Raw genomic sequence first — 24,936 nt, 5'->3', positions numbered from 1 at the left:
CAGCTGGGTGTGCCATGATGTCCGGATGGCTGTGATGTCACTGGCGACAATTTTCAGCTCCATCATAATCTGATGGGGCCACCACCGTGTAAGTGGTCTGTTGTGGACCACATCATCCTCACGTGGCACGTGACCATATGATCCATGTAGATGTAGACATGGATGTATACATGGTTCAGAATTGTATCCTTTATTGCAAAATACTGCTGTGAGACTGCCTAGGACCTAACGTTAGAAGCCACGATGTGGTCATGTCACAGAAACAGGAAACAGAAAAACTCTGAGATTTCAGTCTGACCGACGGAGGCTAGGACCTACCTCCCTCGCCATGAAGCCTCTTCCCAGAAGCGGGAAGGTGTTCACAAGGACACAGAACAGGACACGACGCAGAACAGTTCAGCAGAACGAGGAAGGACAGAGCAGAGCCTGACCTGACGCCAAGTGAGCACACGGAGCGCATTCACCTCTGGGTGCGGCACATCGGGACCGGGCTCTGTCTACAAGTCCTCCGTGGGTGTGACCGGCAAACAGTGAGGACGACTCCAAACGCCACGGTTTTAAAAAATAAAAAAGCAGTTACACAACCTGGAATCACATTAAGCGCTTCTTGGGCGGGGGGGGGGGGGGGCCTGGGGTGTGTGTGTGTGGTTGCACACCCATTCTTCTTGTCAGAAGTTTTGTATCACAGCGTGTGTGTTCTCTACGGGTACAAGGTCCTAGAGTTGCCTCCGTTTAAAAAGTGCACACGAGTTTCATGGGCTTTATCTTGTAAGAATATTCAATGAGCAAAGATAAGCGTACCAACCGGAGTAATATAAAAATAAGTATTTATTGTGTGTATATGGTACTTCTTAGACCCTGTAAACATTCAACATTATTCCATTTAAAATCTGCTTTTAAAAATGGCCACCACCACTCAGATTCTCTTAAAAGTGCGTCTCTAAGCCTTCCTATCAGTGATAACACTGGCTGGCCCTCCGCAGGCCTCCCTGTCATAAACTGGCCTGGGCACGCTCCACTGCTCTCGTGGGTCTTCCCTGCCTTGCTTCCAACGGCAGGCTGGCTGCCTTGCTGGTGGTCCCAGAAGATCTCCTCCCAAAGGGGAGCTTACGTGGAGGCTGCTGGCGGAGTTGCGTGGGGTTGTACAGCAGCGAGGAGAGCAGAGGGCACGGCTCCGCCCTGTCTGGTCTGGCTGCCCCGCATGCACCGGGCTCAGGGCAGCTCCACCCAGAGCAGGTCCCCTTAAGCCAACAGGTCTCGTTCCACCACCAAATCTATGCCAAACCGCGGGCACCTGGCCATTAGTTCACTACATGCCTAGTGTTATAAATCTTTATACACAATTCTTTGTGTGTTTCTTGGAAAAAATCATCTCTCTGATGAAATACTAATGCTGTTTGCAATATTAAACTAGATTTCATGTAAAATGCATACCAGACGTACAGCACAGGGAATAACACTCAATAATATGGCCATAACCATGTACGGTGCCAGGTGCGCACTAGAAACATTGGGAGACCACTTCATAAAGTGTGTGATTGTCTGAGCATCATGCTGTACACCTGAAACTGACACAAAACAATGTTAAATGAAAGCTGTAGTTGAAAAATAAACATTTTGCGCGGAAACTGGTTTGGCTCAGTGGATAGAGCGTTGGCCTGCGGACTGCAAGGTCACAGGTTCGATTCTGGTCAAGGGCATGTACCTTGGTTGCGGGCACATCCCCAGCAGGGGATGTGCAAGAGGCAGCTGATCGATGTCTCTCTCTCATCGATGTTTCTCTCTATCCCTCTCTCTTTCTCTCTGTAAAAAATCAATAAAATATATTTAAAAAAGAAAAAAAAAAGAAAAATAAACATTTTTTAAAGCCATCAGAAAGCAAATGCTTTAAATCTTTTTTTTCTGAAACACACACCTGAAGGGCACCTTTAAGACTACTCCCGACTGGCATCGTTCTTGGAGCTGCTGAACGTCACCTTTACTGTGAATGTTAAACAAAGGCTCCTAAATGTATGTGAGACTGGCTTTCTGGCTAGCTCCAACCAGCAAACATTATGTTCTAGCTACCAACCAGCAAAACTTATAAGTTCCCTCCTCCCCCCCCCTAGTTTAAAGTAAGGGATAGTTTTAAAAATCAGAATAACTAATTTAAAATGTGGACTGTATCACCTGTCTGTAGTTAGGAAAAACACCCATTCCGTTTTCCTCCATGTGCAGCCTCTGAAAATGAGGACTGTGCGCCCTGGCCACATGGTTTGCTGGGATCTAAGTAAGGTACTGTCACAGCTAACAGCCCGCGCTGCTGGCGTTCTGAGCACCCTTCACCACGTGGGGAAAACAGAGCCACTCCGACGCCACTCCCTACCTGAGCCGAGATTACCGCACAAGCTGCCCCCGCAGTCCCCCGCGATCTCCAGCCTGTCCGAGGTGACAGCAGCCCCAGCAGCAGCTGTGAGTTAAGATGTAACATGAGACTCAAAGCCACTCTGATGGGGCGCCGCCTGCACACACGGGTGCTGGCGATGCGGGCCCACGGCCTGGGAGATGCTGCAGGACATGAAGAGTGAACTGAGCTCAAGTGGACTTTCCTTAAAAATGGTTTGTGAGCCCTAGCCTGTTCAGCTCAGTGGATAGAGTGTCAGCCTACAGACTCAAGGGTCCCAGGTCCAATTCCGGTCAAGGGCATGTACCTTGGTTGTGAGCACATCCCCAGTGGGGGTGTGCAGGAGGCAGCTGATTGTTTCTCTCTCACGGATGTTTCTAACTCTCAATCCCTCCCTTTCCTCTCTGTAAAAAAATCAATAAAATATATTTTTCTGAAAATGGTTTGTGAGTGCCCACCCCTCTGGGGTGCCATGCACAGTGAACAAATCAGTCTCTGGACTGAAGGAGGTATCACAGGACTCACCAGGCAGCACACGCTCTGGTTCCCGGGCCCTGAACAGGCCTGTAAACAAGAACACTTCCTGTTCAATGTCCCTCATTCCTACCGGCTTCCTTAATTACTCGGCATCAGCACTGTCTGCCATCCTAGCTCACCTATGAGACCTTGTTCCACAATTAATACTTCAAAACTCTATGGAATGTACCTTAACATCAAGGAGAATACATAAGACAGGTAAAAGAAGTTAAATGAACAGAAATATGTTTGTTAATTCTGACTGTCAGTAAAAATATTAACGCTTAGGTTGGCACGTTTTTGGAGTAAATGTCAGAAACCTGTAGTGAAGAGTGTACATTACAAGATTCTTGACAGAAAGATGGCCTCCAAGCTGCGGTGCGCGTCAGGGCTCCTCAGCCTCACGGCCCGCCGGCCGGTCCCTCCCTCCTGCTCCCGGGGCGGCCGTGCTCGCTGGGCGGGGCGTGCCGCCCTCCTCGGGGCTGCCTGGGTCCCGAGTCCTGAGGGGAGCCTTTCCCGCTGCAGGCCCTTCCGCCATCCCTGGCGCCCCCTGGCCAGGGCCGGGCTCAGGACGCCGGCTGCTCTCGGTGCTGCCCTTTGCCGGTGCGCTCTCTCCCGGGGCTCCCTCAGTCTCTCTGGCCTAGAAAGCACAGAAGCACATTTTGTTCCAACTGTTTCCGTAAGGGTGAGAAAGGCTGGTAACCATGTCTAACAAGTTTCTGTGCAAATCTGACCCTAATGCTGAGCTGCAATGACACCACCTCAGCCTCAGGGACCCCGCGGGGGAGCGGGACACTGAGGACATGGGCCGTCAGGCCTGGTGCCTGGTGAGAGGAAGCACCTGACAAGCAGATGCTGAGCACAGACCCGTGCCAGATGCTGGGGACACTGCGGGGACAGACCAGGAGGACCCTCCCTCACCGGGACTTCCGTTTAGGTTGGGGAGAGAACCGGCAGCAAACACATTAGCAAAGCATCACCTGGAAGTGGGCTGAAAGGGGCTCAGTGAGGAGAGGCGTGAAGGAATGGAGAGGCTGTGGGGGACGATTCCGGATGGTGAGCACCAGGCCCAGAGGCTCTGAGTGCAGCGAGGGAGCTGGGCGGCAGCAGGAGAGGTGGGCTGGGCAGGGGGCCCTGGGCCACGGGGACAACTGGGGCTTCTACTCCACGTGCGGGGTGACGGGAAGTCACAGGAGGATTCTCAGGGTGAGTGGCAGGGAAACCTTATAAAGCCGAGGAGCACCTCCCAGTTTCCATGCAGATTCCTGCTTATAAGGAACTGCGTGGGGAGGGCATCTACACATTCCTCGGCTCTCCTGTGTCCCTACCATTTTCCAAAGCTTTACACTCGCAACTTAAACTTTGTAAATGACAATACAAATTCCTCTCAAACAAAAATGGAAACGTCGCCCTCGCTGGCTTGGCTCAGTGGCAGAGCGCTGGCCTGCAGACTGGAGGGTCCCAGGATCGATTCCCGTCAAGAGCCCATACCTGGTTTATGGGCTCAACCCCCAGCCCTGGTCGGGCATGTGCAGGAGGCAACCAATCCATGTCTCTCTCGCATGGATGGTTGTCTCTCCCCATCCCTTCCACGCTAAAAATCAATGGGAAAATATCCTGGGTGAGGATAAACACACACACACAAAGGAAATGTCCCTTTAAATAATGGTGGGGAAAAGGCCTCATCACCCTGCAGGTCAAAAGCAGTCACCAGCCAATGACATAGAAGATCGGGAGGACGAGGTTCTTGATCCCCGTCCCCTCTTCCAGCCAAGACTCGGCTCCGGTGGGTCCCCGGCCCTCGGGGAGCCTTCCCTCTCTCCCCAAGGCAGAAGCGTCGGCCATGCTCAGGCCTGGGAACTCCAGGGAACTCCCTCTGTGCTAACGAACTTGCTGAAGAGACTCCCAGCCATCTCACCTCTTCTACGGAGACGCACTAACGGACCAGCGAGGGGAGAGTGGCTAAGACACGGTGGGATGCAGCTGGAACAGAGCAGCCAGGGCAGCGCGGCCGCAGCGCCGGGCCTAGAGCGAGGACAGGAAACGCGCGGACTTACACTGCGCGCCTCGGGCCGCTCCGGCGCCTCCCCGTCCGGTCTATCCGCCGCCCGGAGCACTTCGGGGCTCTTGCGGCCAGTCTGAAAGCTCCCGTCCACAGCTCGCTCTCTCCCAACATCTCTTCCACCCGCACACGGCCTTCCGTAAGGGCCCTGCTCAGAGGCACCAATCCGGCCCCGAGAAGCAAAATCTGCATCACCTGCTCCGCCACGGGCTCCACAGCCAAGCTCCCGCTGCCGGTGCTTGTCACCCGGCTGGAGAGCCGGGGCGGGCTCCCGGGCGGGACCGCCGAAGAGTCGCAGCATAGAGACGGACTGTCCAGCACCGTAGCAGAAGCTCTGGAAGGAAGAGACAGCGCGTTTCTGAGGACGTGAAGGCTCACTTACACTAGAGGGGCTGTTCCTTCGGATGCGGACAGGATTACGTAACTTGCCGCATTTGTAGACGCAGCCATGTTCACTGATCTGTTTGTTCTTTTCATTACAAGGCTCTTCTTTAATACGGGGCCAGGGGAGCCAACAAAAATGGAGAAATCACTCGGTATTGAGTAGACTTCTCAAGCAGCTAGAGAGTTTGATTGAATTATAACAACGGCAGTTGGCTGCGTAGGAATTTCCATGGGAAGACACTGATCACTGCACAGATGCTGCTACGTTCACCCATCGCCTAGGGTAAATGCTGAGACTGCTCAGCTGAGCACGGTCATGCAAACATTCTCCTGCAGGTTTTTCCCCCCCAACACAAACCTGGCTTAGCTCCAGCCCCACAGGCCCTGAGGCAGGCGGTGGGCCCGCTAGGCAGCCGTTCGCCGGGCCCTGGAGCGCGGGGAGGGCCCGAGATGCTGGCGGGCTCTCCTCCCAGCGCTCCGTGGCGCCTCTGGCTTCAGTGCCGTCCTCGCTGAAGGCTCCTGGGCGTGTGCGTGTGCAGAGCGGCATTCTAAAGTGGCCCAGCACGTGGCCCTGGCAGGCGTGGCTCAGCTGGCTGGAGCAACATCCATGCACTGAAGGGCCTCGGGTATGACTCCCAGGCAAGCATGTAGGGAAGGCAACTGATCAATGTTTCTCTTCCCCCTTTTTCTAAGGAAAAAAAAAACCAATGAAAACCTGTATTTGGGCCCTAGCCAGTTTAGCTCAGAGGTTAGAGCACATGTGTCAAACACACGGCCCGCGGGCCAAATCCAGCCCGCCAGGCCTTGCAATGTGGCCCGCACCGCGCTGTCATCACTGCACTCCGCTGTCAGTTTATGACATTGTCAGTTTATGACTGTTCAGTAAACCATTCAGCCCGCGATTTAGGCTGGATTTTAGATTTTGGCCCCTTCTCTGATTGAGTTCGACACCCCTAGGTTAGAGTGTCGGCTCTCGGACTGAAGGGTCCTGGGTTCGATTCTGGTGAAGGGCACATACCTTGGTTGCAGGTTCCCTGGGCCTGGTCGGGCCTGTGCAAGAGGCAACCATGTCTCTCTCTCACATTGATGTTTCTCTCTGACTCTCCCTCCCTTCCACTCTCTCTAAAAATCAATGGAAAAATATCCTCGGGTGAGGATAAAAAACAACCACAATTGACTGTATGTGTAACACCACGGGTGCAAAGAACCAACTGAAAGGAGGGTCTTTTCTAAATCCCTGCCATGGCACCACAATCCAAGCTGAGCACCATCCTGCTGAGAGGCCCACACGCAGAAGCACGCACACAGCTGTACCCCCAGAAGTCCCTTTCCAGCCAGCAGGCGTGAGTGACCTGGCCGATTTCCCCAACGCCTTTGGCCGTAAGGCTCTGTACTGACCACGACTGCCAGCGCCATGACGATCAGCACGGGGATGTGCAGGATCCCCGGGATCTCCTTCATGAGCGATTTGATGAACTCGCCGATTCCTTTCCCGACGTACTTGAGCGGCTCCACCAGGAAGTTGGTGAACGTCACTGCCAGGGCCTAGAAATGTAAAAGCAACTTCATTTCCCCTCACACGACAGGCACGCAGAATGAGCCAAAACGCCCTGGGCAGAGACCCATGTTACACAAATTAAAATGCTGTCATAGGCCTTAGCTGGTTTGGGTCAGTGGACAGAGCATCAGCCTGAAGACAGAAGGGTCCCAGGTTCGATTCTGGTCAAGGGCACATGCCTGGGTTGTGGGCTTGATCCCCAGCAGGAGACGTGCAGGAGGCAGCCGGTCAGTAATTCTCTCTCATCATTGATGTTTCTCTCTTTCTCTCTCCCTTTCTTTCTGAAATCAATAAAGATATATTTTAAAAATAAAATAAAATGCTATCATATGCCTTAAAAATGTGAAAAATCACTGCAATGGAAGTATATTCTTTCTAGAACAAAGGTTATTAGCAAAAGACTAAAAAACAAAACAAAACAATTTTTGCCTTGGCCAGGTAGCTCACCTGGTTAAAGCGCCACCCTAGATACACCAAGGCTGCAGGTTCAATCCCCAGTCAGGACACACACAAGAATCAACCAATGAATGCATAAATAAGTGAAACAAATCAATGTTTTTCTTGTGCTCCCTCTCTCAAATCAATAAAAATTAAAAACACTTGCAATGTTTAATATATGCAAGGGTGTTTGAACTTACTTTGAACATGTAATTTTTACAGACATATCCCGTACCTTTGTCGGTGGTACCAACAAAACAGGGTTGACGAGTAAGAGCTCGTAGTATTTCTGGCATGGGTCATCCTTATAGGTCCATGTGCTTCTGAACCATTCTATTTGGAGAAACGGACAAAACACGGAGTCATTTGGAGAGAGCTGCTCCTCTTCCCGAATAAGACAGTATTTTGGTTTTTACCCCGCCACCACCAATCAATTTTACAGTTTTACAAAACAGACTCCCTGTGATGCCAATTTACAAAGTTTTTCATTGTATGTCCAAAATGTTTCTTTTAAAGATCCATTCAAATCCTATAATCCTATGCAGGTAACAGATTATGTTACAAAGATTTCTAAAAGGGGACTATCTGAAAACTGGGAACTGAGTGAGACTGTATCGAGGTCCCTGTCCGGGCCGGGCCCTGGACGGTGAAGTCGTGCCTCCGCCGGGGAGGCACACAGGCCCCCGTGCGCCCTCCATAACCTCAGCCTAGAAGTCAGTTCTCACTAGTGCTCCCCGCTCTTCTAACTCCGCCTGAGCCAGGGGAGGCATCTGCTTGTCCACGAAGCAGGCTGGCTGTGTTAGTTCCCAGAATGTCTTAAGAAACATTAATTTTGGGCCCTGAGTATAGAATCTGCTCAGGTTCTGTTCTGGATCAGTCGTCAGGGACTTGCATTTATGTATCAAGTGTCTTTGAACATTAAACCATTCCCACTGCTAGGTACACATAACTACAGGCAGTCAGCATTACTGAAAATGTTTATTAAATAACTGTACCAAAAAACGTAACTTCCCCTAGTTAAAAAAAAAAAAAAAAAAAAGTAAAGCTACAATATAAGATTCGTAATTCAGTATGAGGAGATGAAGTCTAAGAGGGTATTCATTTATGTGAGAGATTCACTTTTTAATAAACTGATGCTGAGGACCCAGAGCGGGCGGGACCCTGTGAGGGGCAGGGGCCCTGTGAGGGGCAGGGGCCTGTGAGGGGCAGGGGCCCTGTGAGGGGCAGGGGCCCTGTGAGGGGCAGGGGCCCTGTGAGGGGCAGGGGCCCTGTGAGGGGCAGGGGCCCTGTGAGGGGCAGGGGCCCTGTGAGGGGCAGGGGCCCTGTGAGGGGCAGGGGCCCTGTGAGGGGCAGGGGCCCTGTGAGGGGCAGGGGCACGGCGTCCTCGGTGGAAGGAGGGAGACAGGCCAGGCCGGATTGTCAGCGACTGCACAGCGTCTGGTCCTGCCCCGTGACGGCACATGGACACAGAGCTCACTGTCGGAAACATAAGACTCTGTTTTTTAACAGGAATATTTTTAAATGCTGCTTATTAGCTTGACTTTATAAATCAAAACCCTGGCAAGTATTTTTTAATATTTCCTTGTTATTTAAGAAAAAATATATACACCTGTTTGTTCAATAACTCTAAAAAAATCCCCATTTATCTCGCCCCTCCTCTTTCTTCCTCTTCCAATCATAGAATGAAATAAGGGAAACAGAGTAAAAGCATAGAGTACATAATTAAAATGCATGATATATAAGAAAGGGCAAAAGTAGGTTTACAGTTTTGAGTAAACGAAGCAGTTCTTGAATCATTATTTATTCACTAGAGCAGCGTTTTTCAACCGCTGTTCCGCGCGAGATGTTGCCTGGTGTCCCGTAGGTGCAGACAAGACAAGAATTTTATAATTTTTCACTATTTTGTTTACTTAATATTTCATAATAAAGTAATTATAAAATACTTTCTTTGTGTTTATTTGATTCCTATTCAAGAGAATTACTTTATATATAGTCAATATAGGCACAGAGTTAAATTTTTTAACATTTTCTAATGGTGGTGTGCCTCGTGATTTTTTTCATGAAACAAGTGTGCCTTTGCCCAAAAAAGGTTGAAAAACACTGCACTAGAGGCCCGATGCACAAAATTCATGCAATGGGCTCGGCCCCCACAGCCCCAGCTGCCTCGGGCCCAGCTGCCTCACTGCCTCTCGGCCCCACCCACTGTTGTTTCAGAAGGTCATTCTGGAAGGTTGTTCTGCCATCCAGTCAATTAGCATATTATTGCATAGGATTATTTTATTACATGTACTACAACTGTTTTTGCCCAGCCTATAGACTAAGGAACAGCAGAAAACCTGAATATAATTGTGAGAATTAAGTTATGTTTTATCTACAAATATACCGTTTCCCCAAAAATAAGACAGTGTCTTATATTAATTTTTTCTCCCAAAGTTGCGCGAGGTCTTATTTTCGGAGGATGTCTTATTTTCGGGGAAACATGGTAGTAAGTGTGTTTTTTTTTTTATAATTTAGCATATTCTAAATAAATAATTCAAGATGCCATTTGATACAGTAAATTGTGGACAATGCATAGAGTTGCATTTTTATATGTCTATGTAATCATACTGATAAGCAGAAAAATGACATCCCAAGATACATCATCGATTTATCTACATTAGACACAAAAGTCAGAAACTTGGGTTAATTTTAAGTATTCTTACTGTTTCAAGCTATCAATTTTAAGACAATTTACTTCTCCTTACCATCTATGCTTGAAAATGATCAGCTACTGCCATAATAAAGGCCCTTTACTAGGGGGTAGTGAAGAGTGAAAGGGATCAGACATATGGTGACGGAAGATTTGACTTCAGGTGATAAACACACAGAGCAATCTTTAGATGATGCATCACAGAACTGTACACTTGAAATCTATAGTTTTATTAACCAATGTCACCCCAACAAATTAAAAAATAAAGTCATGTCCTAGCCGGTCTGGCTCAGTGGATAGAGCATCAGCCTGCGGACTGAAGGGTCCCGGGTTCAATTCCAGTCAAAGGGCACATGCCCAGGTTATGGGCTTAATCCCCAGTAGGGAGTGTGCAAGAGGCAGCCAAGCAATGACTCTCATCACTGATATTTCTCTCTCTCTCTCTCTCTCTCTCTCTCTCTCTCTCTCTCTCCCTTTCTCTCTGAAATCAATAAACATATATATTTAAAAATAAAGTCATAACAAAGGATCAAAAAGTAATTTATAATTAACAGGACTGCCTCTTCTGGATTCACCTTGGAAACCTCGGTCTTCCTGCTGGTTCTTCTGCTAAAGAGTCAGTCCTGGAAAGCCTCCTTCTGCTACTTTACCATTCCTCTGTAATTTCTAACATGTTTTCTCATTCTCAAAAATTCTACTCAAAATAAGGCCCCGGGACCAGCAGCACTTACCCCAGAGGCTCCCAGACCAGTCCATCTTCTCAGCACACACGTCGTTGAACGGCTCCATCTTGGCGACTTCGGCCTGATGCTGCGCGAAAGACACCTGCCCAGCACCCCGGGGAGAATGAGCGCTGCCAGCAATGGTGACGCCCACACCCAGCCCGCAGCCCAGACACCAGTTGTTCAGAAGATTTTAACACAAAAGGTGCTCCTCTTGTTTCTAAAGAGGCTCTTTCCCTCATAGCCAAGCAATGTCCATGCTTCGAGCCCGATGAAGAACTGGGAGCACTGACTTCTTACGGAAGTACTTAAGACGAGGAAGGAGAGCCTTGTCACTAGCTTTAAAAAATTAGTTCACATATGGCTCCCACCGCCATGCTGCTGCCCAGCGCCGGTCAGACGGGGTGTGCTTTGGCCTGTACGCGGTAACCATCCTTTATGAATCACAGCCCCACGGAGGTCAGTGAGGTGCACATAGTCACCAAACAGCCTTCCTTCCTTCAAGTTTAAAGAATTACAAGTTCTAGAAGCTGTGGAACTTACAGCAAAAGGCTTTAGAGAGTCACAATGGTCTAATCCGATGAATTCATTAACAATATCAGGCTGTTTGACTCCCCTGCTAGGCAGATTGGAAATTGTCCTGTAACGATTAGGCCATTGTGACAGGAACGGCACGTCTTTAAATTCCTATACATAGCACAGCATGGTCCCCATTTCCCTTAGGATTAGAGTCAGGTTAGGGTTCAGCATGATTTCAAGTTTGAAAGACTTAAAACTTAGAAAAATCCTGGCAATGACGATCCCCGGGTGGTAGAGCACAGGTGTGTGCAAAGTTAAACTTCTCTGCACTTCTTTAAATTCTCTACCTTAAACATACTATGTTTGCATTCAGGAAACAACCCAACTTTTAAAAACTAGTACTTTGATATCATTTCTAGCAAAGAATAAAACATATCCCAAATCACTAAAATAAGATTTTTTTAAATGTGTCTACCTCGCTCTATTCCCATTTAGCTGTTCAGACCCCACCTGTCAGGAGCTGGATTATTAAAATTAGAGCGGAACGTTTGCCCCCATTACCTAGCCAAGGACCCAAACACCTGGCACAGCCAAGCACCTGCCAACTGCACCCCAGCCCCATCCCAACCACTGCCTCCCAGGCTCATTGAGGCAAAGTTACATACTAACTACATGGGTTATCTCTTCTTTTATCAAGAAATATCACTTTTAAATTTTAAAACTTCCACCTAATTAATACCTTGTATAAATACATCCAATTCCATCCCATACTGATGAGGAAACTGATGAGCAAAACACGCTTCAACTGGGTGTACCAACGAACATACGTCCAGAGCTCGGTAGCTACCAGCATCACAATGCAGAGCAGACACAGAAGCACCTCAAACAAAGAAGAGACAGTGGGGTCACTGCCGAGCCGTCCTCTCCTCCAAACCACAGCATCAACAAAAACTGGACTCAAATGTGCAAAGTCGCCCTCGCTGGTTTGGCTTAGTGGATAGGGTCCCGGGTTCGATTCCTGGTTAGGACACATGGGGGTTGCAGGCTCAATCCCCAGTAGGGTGCATGCAGGAGACAGCCAATCAATGACTTAATCTCATCACTGATGTTTCTCTCTCTCTCTCCCTCCCTCTCTGAAATCAATAAAAATATATTTTTAAAATGTGCAGTCATTTGTACCATTTTGCTAAAAGTTCATCTACACAGTATGAGTGACTTAGTGCAGGCTCTCCTCACAATTATGGTGAAGTCTGAACAGTGGTTTTTAAAACCCTGTGAATCGTGCCCCCCTCACGCAGCCTACCATAAACACATCGTATGGATCCACACCAAAGCAATCTTCAAATCGCCACCTCCATCTTTCAAAATCATGAAACTTAAAATTAATTAAAATATCACTGAGAGCATCATCCAGGGCGCCTGGCAGCGACTCTTCCCCACTGAGAAACTTCTCTATTTCTCTCAAGGTCTGTCTTTTAAGGATAATCTCGGCATCGTAATGCATGTCTCCTCCGTTTTCATCAGGCTGCGTTAAATTTGCCAAAAAAAGAAACAAACAACAGGAAAGAGAACTTTATTATATTATCCAGTGAAACGTTTCAAGACGAAAGCCAATTTGGAAGTAAATATATAGTGAGTTCACAACATTTCACACGTAGCGTAAGGGTAACAACGCCCACCCGTCTGTCTCACAGGCCACAGGAAAACCTAAGGTGATACATGGGAAAACATTTCGAACAGTGTAAACCCATGCACACCATGGACATTTGACTCTTGCCCTCCGCAGCAGTTAGCCTGTGACGTCACCCACACCCCAGGAGCCCGTGCGGAGCGGCTCCGGGGGGCGGGCAGGCAGGTCCCTGCGAACAGCGAGCACAGCACCCCCCCGCCACGGCGGCACCTGCACAGGAACAGCTCGGGGGGGGAACTCCTTAAACGCATGTCCTCTTCCTCACCAGGGGGAGCGGTGTGGAAGGGGCAGAACCAGCAAAAGCCAGGCGGAATTTCCTCACCAAGCCAGGAGTTTAAGCTTCCAACTGTTTGGTCAAGTTCAAACAGCAAATTTAAAACAGCCCCCACCCCCAACTGAATGAAATGGCTGGGCAGCGCACAGGGCTGAGTGAGGAAATCCCCACGAAGGAGAAGGAAGAGGGGAGAGGAGCGGCCTGCACTGCCTCCCCAACCTCTGCACGAGCAGGAAGTGTCTGCTCCGGCACAGTGGCCCCCTCACTGCTTTATATACGGAAATTAATAAACAACGAAGACGCCCGCTACACTGATTAGCACCACACCACCAATACTCACAAGTCCAAGCTTTCTGGCTTCAATTAAAATCTTATTTAGGTATCTCCTAAGAACAGGATTGTTTTGACTTTCACAGTCTTTCCTCTTTTTCTTTTCACATTCATCAATCTGTAATCACACACCAAAAAAAGCAACAGTTAGCACCAAGTTTAATGGATGAGTCAAGTTTCTAACCTAGTGGCTCCATCACAACCCAGGGAAAGCGCTATTTGGTTTTTCACGTTTTATTGATTTTGAGAGAGAGGCGGGCAGGGAGAGAAACATCAATGTGTGATTGGAACACTGGTCAGCTGCCTCCTGCGTGACATCAAGCCCGCAGTCTGCGCACGTGCCCTGCCTGGGAATGGAACCGGCAACCTTTCAGCGCACAGGACGACACCCAACCGACTGAGCCACGCCAGCCGGGGCCGGTGCTGCCTATTTTCATTAAGCTTGCAGTAAAATGGAGAGCTTGCCTGCTGCCTGTGGCTCTCTCTTGGCAAAGGTCAAGTAGACACCCAATGGGGACCACGCTGCCCCCGGCTCAGCCGGCCTCACCACAGCGGTGGTTCCCACAGCAAAACTACATCCAAACCCCGGGACCACCGACTCCTCTCCTCTCCCGAGCGCTGCCTCAGCCACCAACAGGAGGGACCGCAGCACCGGCTACCACCCCCCCACTCCGCGCCCCTGTCTGCCGGAGGAGCCCTGCGCCTCCAGGCTGGGAGCAGCCCTTTCTCCATTTGCTACATTTGCCGTGAGTCTAGCACTGTGACAGGTGGCAGAGAACCAAGAATGAATGAGACACATTCTTTGTCCCAAGAAATTTTCAGTCTGGTAAAGAAATGATCATAATATAATGAGATATATGTCATTACAGGAAAATAAAAGCATTATTTAACAAAAAGACCAGAGTAACTGCTTAAAAAACCAAGGCTAGAGTAAGCAAAGAAGAAAACAATACACAGCTGATCCTTGGATAACATGGTTTGAACTGCTCAGGGCTTATGCAGATTTTTTTACCCCAACAAATGAATTCTGTACTCTAAATGTATTTTCTCTAGCTTACTTTACTGTAAGGATACAGTATAATATATCTCACACAGTATGTGTTAATTGACTGCTTATGTTATCAGTAAAGCCTCTGATCAACAGTAGATATTAATAGTTATGTTATACAAGGATTTTCAACTGTGTAGGGGGGTTAGTGCCCCCGTACCCCGCACCCTCCCGTTCAGGCATCGGCTGTATATATAAATTGCACAGTGCATAGAAACAAAAACCATGCCAGCAAGCACAGAAAACAGAGAAATCTGAGGTATAAAATCCATGAATGGAAAAATCTAACCTTCTGAAGGACAGAATCCAGTCTGCTGTAACATCCCGACAATTCATCAGCGTCGGACGAGCCAGCGCTGAGCTCCTTTCTCACCTGCGCAGACAGAGAAAGATTCATTTCTTTACAGTTCACTTGTAAAAGAGTCTGTAAGTGGAGATTAAAATTTTAACTTCTCCATTTTATAACTTTCCTTGTTATATTTTCCAACTGTATTGATCCACCAAAAAAGTAGGAGTCTCAAATTCATATATCGGCCAAGAACGAAAATCTAATTAGTTTGCCACCTGACGGGCTTTACAGTCATTCAAACAGAAGCACGCAGGGGGGGTGAGACATCCCAGGCTGCTGTCATGGGGCACCGGTGTGACTGCCAGTCACGGCCACGGCCCCCAGCTGGGTAAACCCACGCCGGCAGACCACGCCCCCCAGCCGATGGGCCTGCCACACACCTGCGACTTCCTCATTGTCCCGGAGGCGGCATCGTAGTTGAGCATGTCCGTGGGGTCGATCCAGTCGTCATCGTGAGCAAAGCCAGCTACCAGCCACAGGCATTCACAAAGGAGCAGCGAACACAGCATCCTGCAGGGAGGCTAAACACAAGTTTTAATAAATGTAATAGTTATTTTTAGAATAAATTATAACTGTCTACTTCCTTCTGGTGCTAAGATAATGCTTTCTTTCTGAACTAAAACAGTAAAATGATGTCCTATATGATAAAAGGCTAATATGCAAAATGTCCAACCGCCCGCGGCCCCTCCCCCATTCGGCCTTACCCCCAAATGACCCCTCCCCAGCCCGATCCCTCAGGCAGGCCGGCTGGACCCCACCCATGCAAGATTTCATGCACCAAGCCTCTAGTTCACAATCACACAAACACACACACACACACACACACACACACACACTTTCTCTGAGACAAAAACAGGGATTTTCCATAGGATTCTGTAATTCCATTCCTAGGTATGTACCCAGAAGAAATGAAAACGTGTGTCCACACAAAAACTTGTAAGCAAATATTCATAGCCAGATTGGTCATGAAACAACCAAACGTCCAAGGACCAATGAATGGACAATCAGTGCGGCTCAGACTCTCTAAGAGGCACGGGCTGCCGAGGCGGATATCTAGACAAGAAGTATCATTAGGCCACAAAATAAAGTACTGATACATGCTGTGATGTGGATGAACATGTGAAAGAAGCCAGTCACCCTAAACCATATGTTATATGATTCCATTGACACGAAATATCCGGAGCAGGCATATCTGCAGACACAGAGGCTGGTACTGAGGGCTGGGATGCAGTAAGGGGCAAAGGGTGGCAGTTATGTGGTACAAGGATTTTTTTAAATAAAAATTATACAAAGCTGATGAATATCTCTGTGACTATTCTCAAAACCACTGAATTGTAAACTTTAAATGGATGAATTATATAGTATGTGAGTCATTTCTCAGTAAAAGTGCTTAAGAACAAAATACACAGGTATTTTAACTAAATTGTCCCATCACCCCAATTTTTTTGACAAATGGGAAATAAAGGTTCAAAATTAAGATTCAGACTCGCATCAAGACGGCAGAGTAAGTAAACACTGCCCTTGCCTCCTCCCACAAGCACATCCAATTCGCAGCTAATGATGGAGCAGCCTTCTGGGAGCCAGGTGCAGACGATGGTGAGAGGTCCTATCACTAAAGGTAAAAGGTGCACATCGAGACCAGCAGGGGGCGGGCTCCCACACCCTGGTCGGTCACTAAGAAGCAGGAGGGGAGAGCTTGGCTGAGGGGCCCCTGAGGAGGAGGAGGAGTCCCAGCCCACACCTGGCTCCCCAGGCCGGCACATGCTGGGAAGGGAAGCCCCCATTAACATCGGGTTGTAAAAACCAGCGGGACTGCGTCTGAGGTGGACTGGGCTGCTGGAGGCCTAGAAACTGCTCTTGAGGGGCCAGCACACACTCCCCTGCTCAGACTCACTGGCCCTGGGTTCCAGTGCGGGGCGGGAGGAGGAGGTATGGGGGGAACAGGGTGGGGGAGAGACCTGGAAGAAGCCCAGGAACACGTGGGGAGAGACTGAATCGACTGGCGGCAGGGGGCGGGCTGGGGGGAGAGGGGGACCAAGAGCTGGCAGGTGTGGCCACGGCTCCTCACCGAGCCCTCCCCGCCCTCAGCCTGCGGGCACAGGCAGGGCCAAATCTGAGTGCGCGCTCACCCGCTCACCGGGCTACCTGCCCCACCTGGGGACTCCCAGATCTCCCCCTCGGCTCCTGCCGGCCCAGCCCTGCACACAGGCGGCTGGCTCGGCTCGGCTCGCTGTGGGCTTCCCTGAAATCTCTCAAAGGCCCGCAAACGCCAAGCAAGCAATGGCTGGCCTCCCCTCCTTCCCCTCGGTGTTAGATTCGTTTCAGGGGTACAGCGCAGTGGTCAGAGCACTATGCACTTTACACAGGTTCACCTGGTGTTTCCAGCACCCGCCGGCACCACAGACCATTACTGCAATATCACTGACTGTTCCCTGTGCCGAACGGCCCCAAACTCAGCACAAGCGGCAACCAGTCTCACCTTGCATTGTAACTCCCATCAGGTGTCCCCACGCCTGGCACAGCTCAGCTGGGCTGGCCTGGAACGTAACTTGAACTCAGTGGCCACAAGCACGGCACACGGGCAGACGGCCTCAGCAGACAGTGGTGCCAACCAAAGGGCCCACGGCTCAGCCTGCAGCACAGCCTCCGCAGCACCTCCAAGCCCCCACAAGCGGCAGCCAAGGACCGGTCACACTGGAGCTCCCACAGGGGCCGGGCTGGAGGCTGACCTTGGCCTGCACCACAGCCCCTCCCCAGAGCCTGCAGAACCCACACCCCCAGCGGCTTGCTTCAGACCGCAGCAGGCTAGCATCCAGCCAGCTCTACAAATGACTTCTCCACTGCAGTCATGGCAGCCCTCACAGCTGACTCAGCTTGAGTGTCACTCACACCCACTGATGTACAGCAACCAAGACTCAACTAAAGCAGGCGAGCACGCACAAGCCACGCAAAGGCCACTCCGGGACACCAGGCCCCGGTGACCAGGAGACCGCACCAGTGGGCCCAGAGATCACCTATGACACAGGCCACCCGCCAGGGCGGGAAGACGTGGCAGGCCTACCTAGCTCATGCAAATACACACGGATTCAGCCAAAAGGAGGAAACAAAGAAACATGTCCCAAGTGAAAGAATAGGACAAAATGCCAGAAAAAGAACTGAACAAAATGAGACGAACAATCCACCAGACAGAGAGCTCAACATACTGGTTATAAGGATGCTCAATGAGCCTATGAGAAGAACAGATGAACTCTGTGAGAACCTCAACACACAAAGAGAAACAGTAAAAAAGAACCAGTCAGAAATGTATTGGGTCGGCAACTAAGTAATTGCGGATTTTTAAAAGAAAATCAAAGACAATTTTTTCATGGAACTAAATAACTTTATTCTGTAATGTATTGCCCATTTTTATCAATGACCTTTTGCCATCTTTCAGGCAGCATCATAATCCCACGTTCAAAAAACTTCTGGTTTTTATTAGCAAAAAACTGAATCAGGTACGATTTGACATCATCATCATTATTGAAATTTTTACCATTCAAGGAGTTTTGTAAAGATCGAAACAAAAAGTAATCAGATGGTGCAAGGTCAGGACTATATGGTGGATGTGGCAAAACATCCCAACCAAGCTCCATTAATTTTTGCCGAGTGACCAAAGATGTGTGTGGCCTTGCATTGTCATGATGGAATACAACACCTTTTTGATTTGTCAATTCGGGCCGCTTTTCTTCAACTGCATTGTTTAATTTTGTTAGTTGTTCAATGTAGACATCAGAATTGATCGTTCGGTTGGGTGGTAAGAGTTCAAAGTAGACAATTCCTTTGTAATCCTACCAAACTGATAACAAAACCTTCTTTTGATGAATATCAGCTTTTGATGTTGTTTGAGTTGGTTCACCTGGCCTGCTCCACGATCTTTTCCGCTTGATATTGTTGTAAACAACCCATTTTTCATCGCCAGTTATCAGTCATTTTAAAAATGGATCATTTTCATTACGTTTCTTTAGCAAATCGCAGCTGCTAATGCGTTGCGTTAACTGTGATTCTTTCAGTTCGTGAGGAACCCATGTATCGAGTTTTTGAACATAGCCAAGTTGTTTTAAGTGATTTTCAATGCATATATGTGATACATGAAGCTTCTCTGCAATCTCACGTGTTGTACTGTGACAGTCCGAATTGATTATTGCTTTGATTAGGGCGTCATCAACTTCAACTGGACAACCAGAGCGTTTTTCATCTTTGAGTGAAAAATCACCAGAACGAAATTTGGCAAACCAATTTTGACACTGCCGTTCTTTTAAGGCTTCGTCATCATAAACAGCACATAACTTTTTATGAGCTTGTGATGCGTTTTTCCCTTTGAGGAAATAAAAAAGCAAAATATGACGAAAATGTTCCTTTTGATTTTCCATTTTTCAACGAACGCCAAACGAAAACTACAAAACAGATCAAAAAACTTTTTTTACTGATTAACAGCTGAATAGCCAACTATCAAATAACAAAATGTGTTTTACATTTGTACTACGTCTGCAAACCTAAAAATTCAACTGAAGCCATATATGTGTGAAACCCGCAATTACTTAGCTGCCGACCCAATAAAACACAGTAACTGAAGACTACATTAGAGGAATCAACAGAAGAGCAGATGTGGCAGAAGATCAAATAGTGATCTGAAAGACAAGGCTGAGAAAACACCAACTGGAACATTAAAAACAAACAAACAAACAAAAAACACAAAGTTTTGGGAAACTCTGGGGACAATGTCAAGCAAACCAGAAGAAGAGAGAGATCAAGGAATTGAAAACCCATTTTAAGAAATAATGGCTATATTGAATAAAGATAGAGGTAGACATAAACAAATGAAAGAATATACTGTGTTCATGGATTGGTAGACTCAACATCATTAAAATGTCCATACTACCCAAAGCAATCTATAGATTCAATGCAATCCCCTTTAAAATACCAGCGGCATATTCCACAGACTTAGAACAAACTCTCCAAAAATTCATATGGAATTAAAAAAAAAAAAAAAAAAAAAAAACGAAAAAAACAAATAGCTGCAGCAATCCTGAGAAAGAAGAACTAAGTAGGAGGGGTCTCAATACCAGACATCAAGCTGTATTACAAAGCCACTGTCCTCAAAACTGCATGGTACTGGCACATCCAAGGACACATAGACCAATGGAACAGAACGGAGAACCCAGAAATTGACCCAAGCCAGTATTCTCAATAAAATTTGACAAAGGAGGCATGAACATACAATGGAGTCAAGACATCTCTTCATTAAATAGTGTTGGGAAAATTGGACAGATACATGCAAAAAAAATGAAACTTGACCACCAACTTACACCATACATAAAAATAAACCCAAAATGGATAAAAGACTTAAATGTAAGCCAGGAAACTATAAAAATCTTAGAGGAAACCACAGGCAGCAAAATATCAGACATATGTTGTAGCAATATCTTTATCAATACAGCTCCTACAGCAATGGAAATTAAGGAGAAGATAAACAAATGGGACTATATCAAAATAAAAAGCTTCTGCACAGCAAAAGAAACCATCAACAAAACAAGAAAACTCACTGCATGGGAGAACATATTTGCTTATGTTATCTCAGATAAGGGTTTAATCTCCAAAATTTACAGGGAACTCATACAACTTAACAAAAAGATAAACAATCAGATCAAAAAACGGGTAAAGGACCTAAATAGACACCTTTCAAAAGAGGACATACAGAGACTAAGAAACATATGAAAACATGCTCAAAGTCACTAATCAATTGAGAGACACAGATCAAAATGACAATGAGATACCATCTCACACCTGTCAGAATGGCTATCATCAACTAGTCAACAAATGACAAGTGCTGGAGAGGATGCGGAGAAAAAGGAACCCTCGTGCACTGCTGCTGGGAATGTAGTTGCTATGGGCACAATATTTCCAGAACCCCTATTACAAAAATAATATTGTAACAGCTATGTACGCAGGGGAAAGGGGTACTTGAAATATTGTGTCCATAACAACAACAAACAAACATCAAGTATGATGTTTCTCTTTCTCTCTCAAATCAATAAATTTTTTAAATTGTTTTAAACAGACTGCTTATAAACATAGCTTGGTGTATATATAAAGCACATGGTAACCACAAACCAAAATCTACAAGATACTACTATACAACAAATGATAAAGCAAACCAAACATGACACTACACAAAGTCATTAACATATAAGAGAACAGAGCAACAGAATTAAGAGGGGGGAAAAGAGAACCACAAACACAATTCATAAAATGACAATAACTACACACCTATCAAGAATAAATGTAAATGGATTAAATGTAAATGGACATAGGGTGACTGAATAAATAAAATAAGACCCCTACATATGCTGCCTACAACAGACCCACTTTAGATCAGAGAGATAGAAAGTAAAGGGATAAAAAAGATATTTCAGCCCAGCCCGTGTGGCTCCGTGTTTGAGTGTGGATCTGTGAACCAGGGAGCAGGTCAATTTCCAGGTTTCAGCCTGAATCCCGGATCAGGGCGTGCAGGAGGTCGCTGATCAATGATTCTCGTCATTGATGTTTCTCTCTCTCCCTTTCCCTTCCTCTCTGATTAATAAAAACATATTAAAAAGAAAAGATATTTCATGCAAATGGAAACAAAATCAAAACCTAAAGTAGCAATACTTACATCAGACAAACTAGATACAACAAGAGATGAGGAAGGGTGTTTCATACTGATTTTAAAAAATGAAGCTAACAAGAGTATAAAACTCTTATAAACATGTACACACCCAACACAGGAGCATCTAAATATATACAGCAAATACTGCAGTTATAAAGGGAGAGATCAACAGTAATACAGTAACAGAAGGGGACTTTAACAATCTGTTGCCATCGATGCATAGGTCACCTCGAAAAAAACCGACAAGGAAACAGGCTTTAAATGGCACATTAGATCAGATGAACTTCATTGTCATTTTTAGCACATATCACCCAAAAGCAGCAAAATACACATTCTTGCCAAATGCACATACATACGACATTTTGCAGGATAGACCATGTCAGGCCACAAAACAAGTTTCAATACATGGACAAAGGTTTTCAAGAAATGGAAAAAGAACAGCTGACAGTTCACATCATTCTGTGGATCAGAGGGCGGTAAAACAGCCACGTAGAAAGCCCGGAGTGTCAGTGGAAGGAGGCTGGCGATTCGGAAAAAGCACCACCGTGGGCCTAACACTAGGGGAGGGGACTCAGGAGGCTGGCAAGCCCCTGAGTTGTGACCACAAGCCCCACAAAGTCACACTATTGACAGCCATGTTCCCTTTTCAATAATGAGCAGATGGAGAGCTTTATCCAGAGCTAGGATTGGCAAAGCAGAAAGGATGAAAGGCCCATTAGTGGAGTCAGCTGGTCGGTGATTTAAGGCTGGAATTACCATTGGTTTCACACTGACTCCAGCAAAGCTGCATCTACACCTGCTGGGTACCGTGTCACAAACAGATTCTGATCACGTCTGAGGTGGCCTGGGAGTCTGCATTCCCAAGAGCTCCCAGTGGCGGCAGAGGTGCTTGCCCACAGACCCCGCTCTGAGACGTGTTGAGGACAAGTTACTAACCATCATGCGTTGGTTTAGCTTAATGGTGGCACCTGTCATTCTACTAATTATTAGTGAATAGTCTCTCTACACCAGTTCCTATTTTTTATCACTGTCCACCCTCATTATAATATATTATAGCAGCAGCTAGTCTTTGGTGGGCCAAACACTACTTGCATTCATTCAATCCTCACAAAAACTCTTGGAGGTCATACTGTTATCTTCATTTTAAAGATTAGGAGCCAAGTAAGGTGCCCAAGCTCACCCAGCTACTAAACGATGGAATCCAGGCTGGCTCTCCGTAAACTGCCCCTCCAGGGGCACGATGCCAGTGGCCTTGAGGGGCTATGCAGAGAGGGTGGGGAGGAGACACTGCGGGGTCCGCATGTCTACCCAGCTGGAACTTTCTGAGTGGCTTGGGACCTGAGCAACTAGACTTGAGATCTCCAAGGAGACTGCCAGCTACTCAGTGGAAATAGATAAACTCAACAAAAGGAAGACAAACAATCCAATTAAAGATGGGCAAAGGACCTGAACAGACACTTGTCCAAGCGACATGACAAAACGCCCCATGTCACTCATCATCCGAGAGATGCAAATTAAAACTACAGTGAGGTATCAGCTCACACCTGCCAGAATGACTTCCATCAACAAATCAACAAACAAGTGCAGGCGAGGATGTGGAGAAAAGGGAGCCCTAGTACACTGCTGACTGAAATGCAGACTGACAGCCATTATGGAAATCAGTATGGAGCGTCCTCAAAAATTTAAAACTGGACTGCCCTATGACCCAGTGATCCCACTTCTGGGACTATCTCCTAAGAATCCAGAAACACCAATGAGAAAGAAGGTATGCACCATGTTCATAGCAGCACTATTTACCATAGCTAAGATCTGGAAACAGCCCAAGTGCCCATCAACAGATGAGTGGAGAGAAAAGCTGTGGTACAGCCGGGACTGGTTTGGCTCAATGGATAGAGCGTCGGCCTGCGGATTGAAAGGTCCCGGGTTCGATTCCGGTCAAGGGCATGTACCTTGGTTGCGGGCACATCCCCAGTAGGGGGTGTGCAAGAGGCAGCTAATCGATGATTCTCTCTCATCGATGTTTCTAACTCTCTATCCCTCTCTCTTCCTCTCTGTGAAAAATCAATAAAATATATTTAAAAAAAAAAAAAAAAAAAAAAAAAAAAAAAGCTGTGGTACAGCTACACCATGGAACACTATGAGCTGTAAAAAAAGGAGGAGCTCTTACCCTTTGAGGCAGCATGGAGGGACCTGGAGAGTGGGATGCTAAAGCGAAATAAGCCAGTCACAGAAAGAAACATCACATGATCTCACTTATATGTGGAATCTTAATGAACAACATAAACCAACTGAATAGAGGCAGAGGCATGGAAGTACGCACTGCACAAGATCACAGACCACAGTGCAGTAGGGGGCCGGGAGCCAGGGGGAGGGGGCCATGGGAGGCATCTGTAATACTCTCCACAGCGAAGGTAAGTTTTAAAAACTTTGCCAAAATTAAGTTTTCATTAAAGAAAAAGAAGTATCCGATCTCAATGTACACGTTAAGGAGAAAGACAAAGCTAATGTGAAGAGTAAAATTCCGTATTAACGGGGCAGGACCAGGTGTTTGGAGTTCCGGGCGCGTGCGCACGCGCAGTCTCCCGGGCCGGCTCCCTGGGCTGAGCCCGGCGAGGCCAGCGGGCGCCCAGGTGAAGGCGATGATGATGATGCAACGGGTTCGAGTCCGAGGTCCACAGCACCGTCACCTCCGTCACACAGAAAACCTGGCTCATTGTGTCACCACCTGCTCCTACACTTGCCTCTAACTTCTCACATTCAAATCAGATTTGGAGTTTTTCAAAATCCACCAAAGCCCGGCTCTTCGGGAAACGGTATTTATTCAAGTTTCCTGAGATAACCCAAACCAACAAAACTCAACGTCCATCCGGGTCGGCTTCGCACCCGCTCGCCCCGCTTCCCCAGGCCGCTCTTTGAACCCGGGAGCCCGCAGCAACGCGCAGCACCCGCGCTGAGGCAGCCGCCTCGGCCTCCCCGGCTCCCGAGACCCGCCGGGCCTCGCCCCGCAGGCCGGCCGCCAACCCGCCCGCCCGCCCGCCGCACGGGCACGGCGACACTCACGCCTGGGGTCGCCGGCGGCCGCTCCGGGAAGACAAGTTACCGCCCGGACGGCAGGAGGAGGAGTCCAGCGCCTGCGCGAACCGCCGAGCTGCTTCAGTGGACGCCGAGCCTCCGCGGCCCTCCTCGACCCGCTCGGCCGGCAGCTGTGCGTCCTTTCCGGGCGCGCCGCTGATTGGCCCGACGAGGGGGCGGGGCTAGGCCCTGTGGGCGGGCTTTCCGGCAAGGACTT

At 47.8% G+C, this 24,936-nt stretch overlaps 1 protein-coding gene and 1 long non-coding RNA gene across 2 annotated transcripts; one reads left to right on the top strand and one right to left on the bottom strand.

Moving 5' to 3' along the window:
• Positions 1–810: 810 nt before the first annotated feature.
• CLCC1 (chloride channel CLIC like 1) lies at positions 811–24,854 on the bottom strand. The gene is given in 12 exon segments (XM_084866068.1): positions 811–3,320; positions 3,323–3,539; positions 4,957–5,295; positions 6,744–6,890; positions 7,577–7,674; positions 10,762–10,855; positions 12,011–12,151; positions 12,575–12,796; positions 13,576–13,683; positions 14,903–14,986; positions 15,343–15,483; positions 24,708–24,854. Coding segments are annotated over 11 exon segments (1,599 nt in total). The 5' UTR covers positions 15,472–15,483; positions 24,708–24,854; the 3' UTR covers positions 811–3,300.
• LOC311612804 lies at positions 5,302–6,053 on the top strand. Its single transcript, XR_014793353.1, has 2 exons — positions 5,302–5,898; positions 5,945–6,053. It is a non-coding gene; the product is annotated as an uncharacterized lncRNA (long non-coding RNA).
• Positions 24,855–24,936: the final 82 nt, after the last annotated feature.

Source organism: Pipistrellus hanaki (assembly GCF_964339955.1).
Source record: "Pipistrellus hanaki genome assembly, chromosome: 18".
NCBI lineage: Eukaryota > Metazoa > Chordata > Mammalia > Chiroptera > Vespertilionidae > Pipistrellus > Pipistrellus hanaki.
The sequence above is the reverse complement of the archived record's forward strand: the minus strand, read 5'-3'. Positions and strand labels throughout refer to the sequence as shown.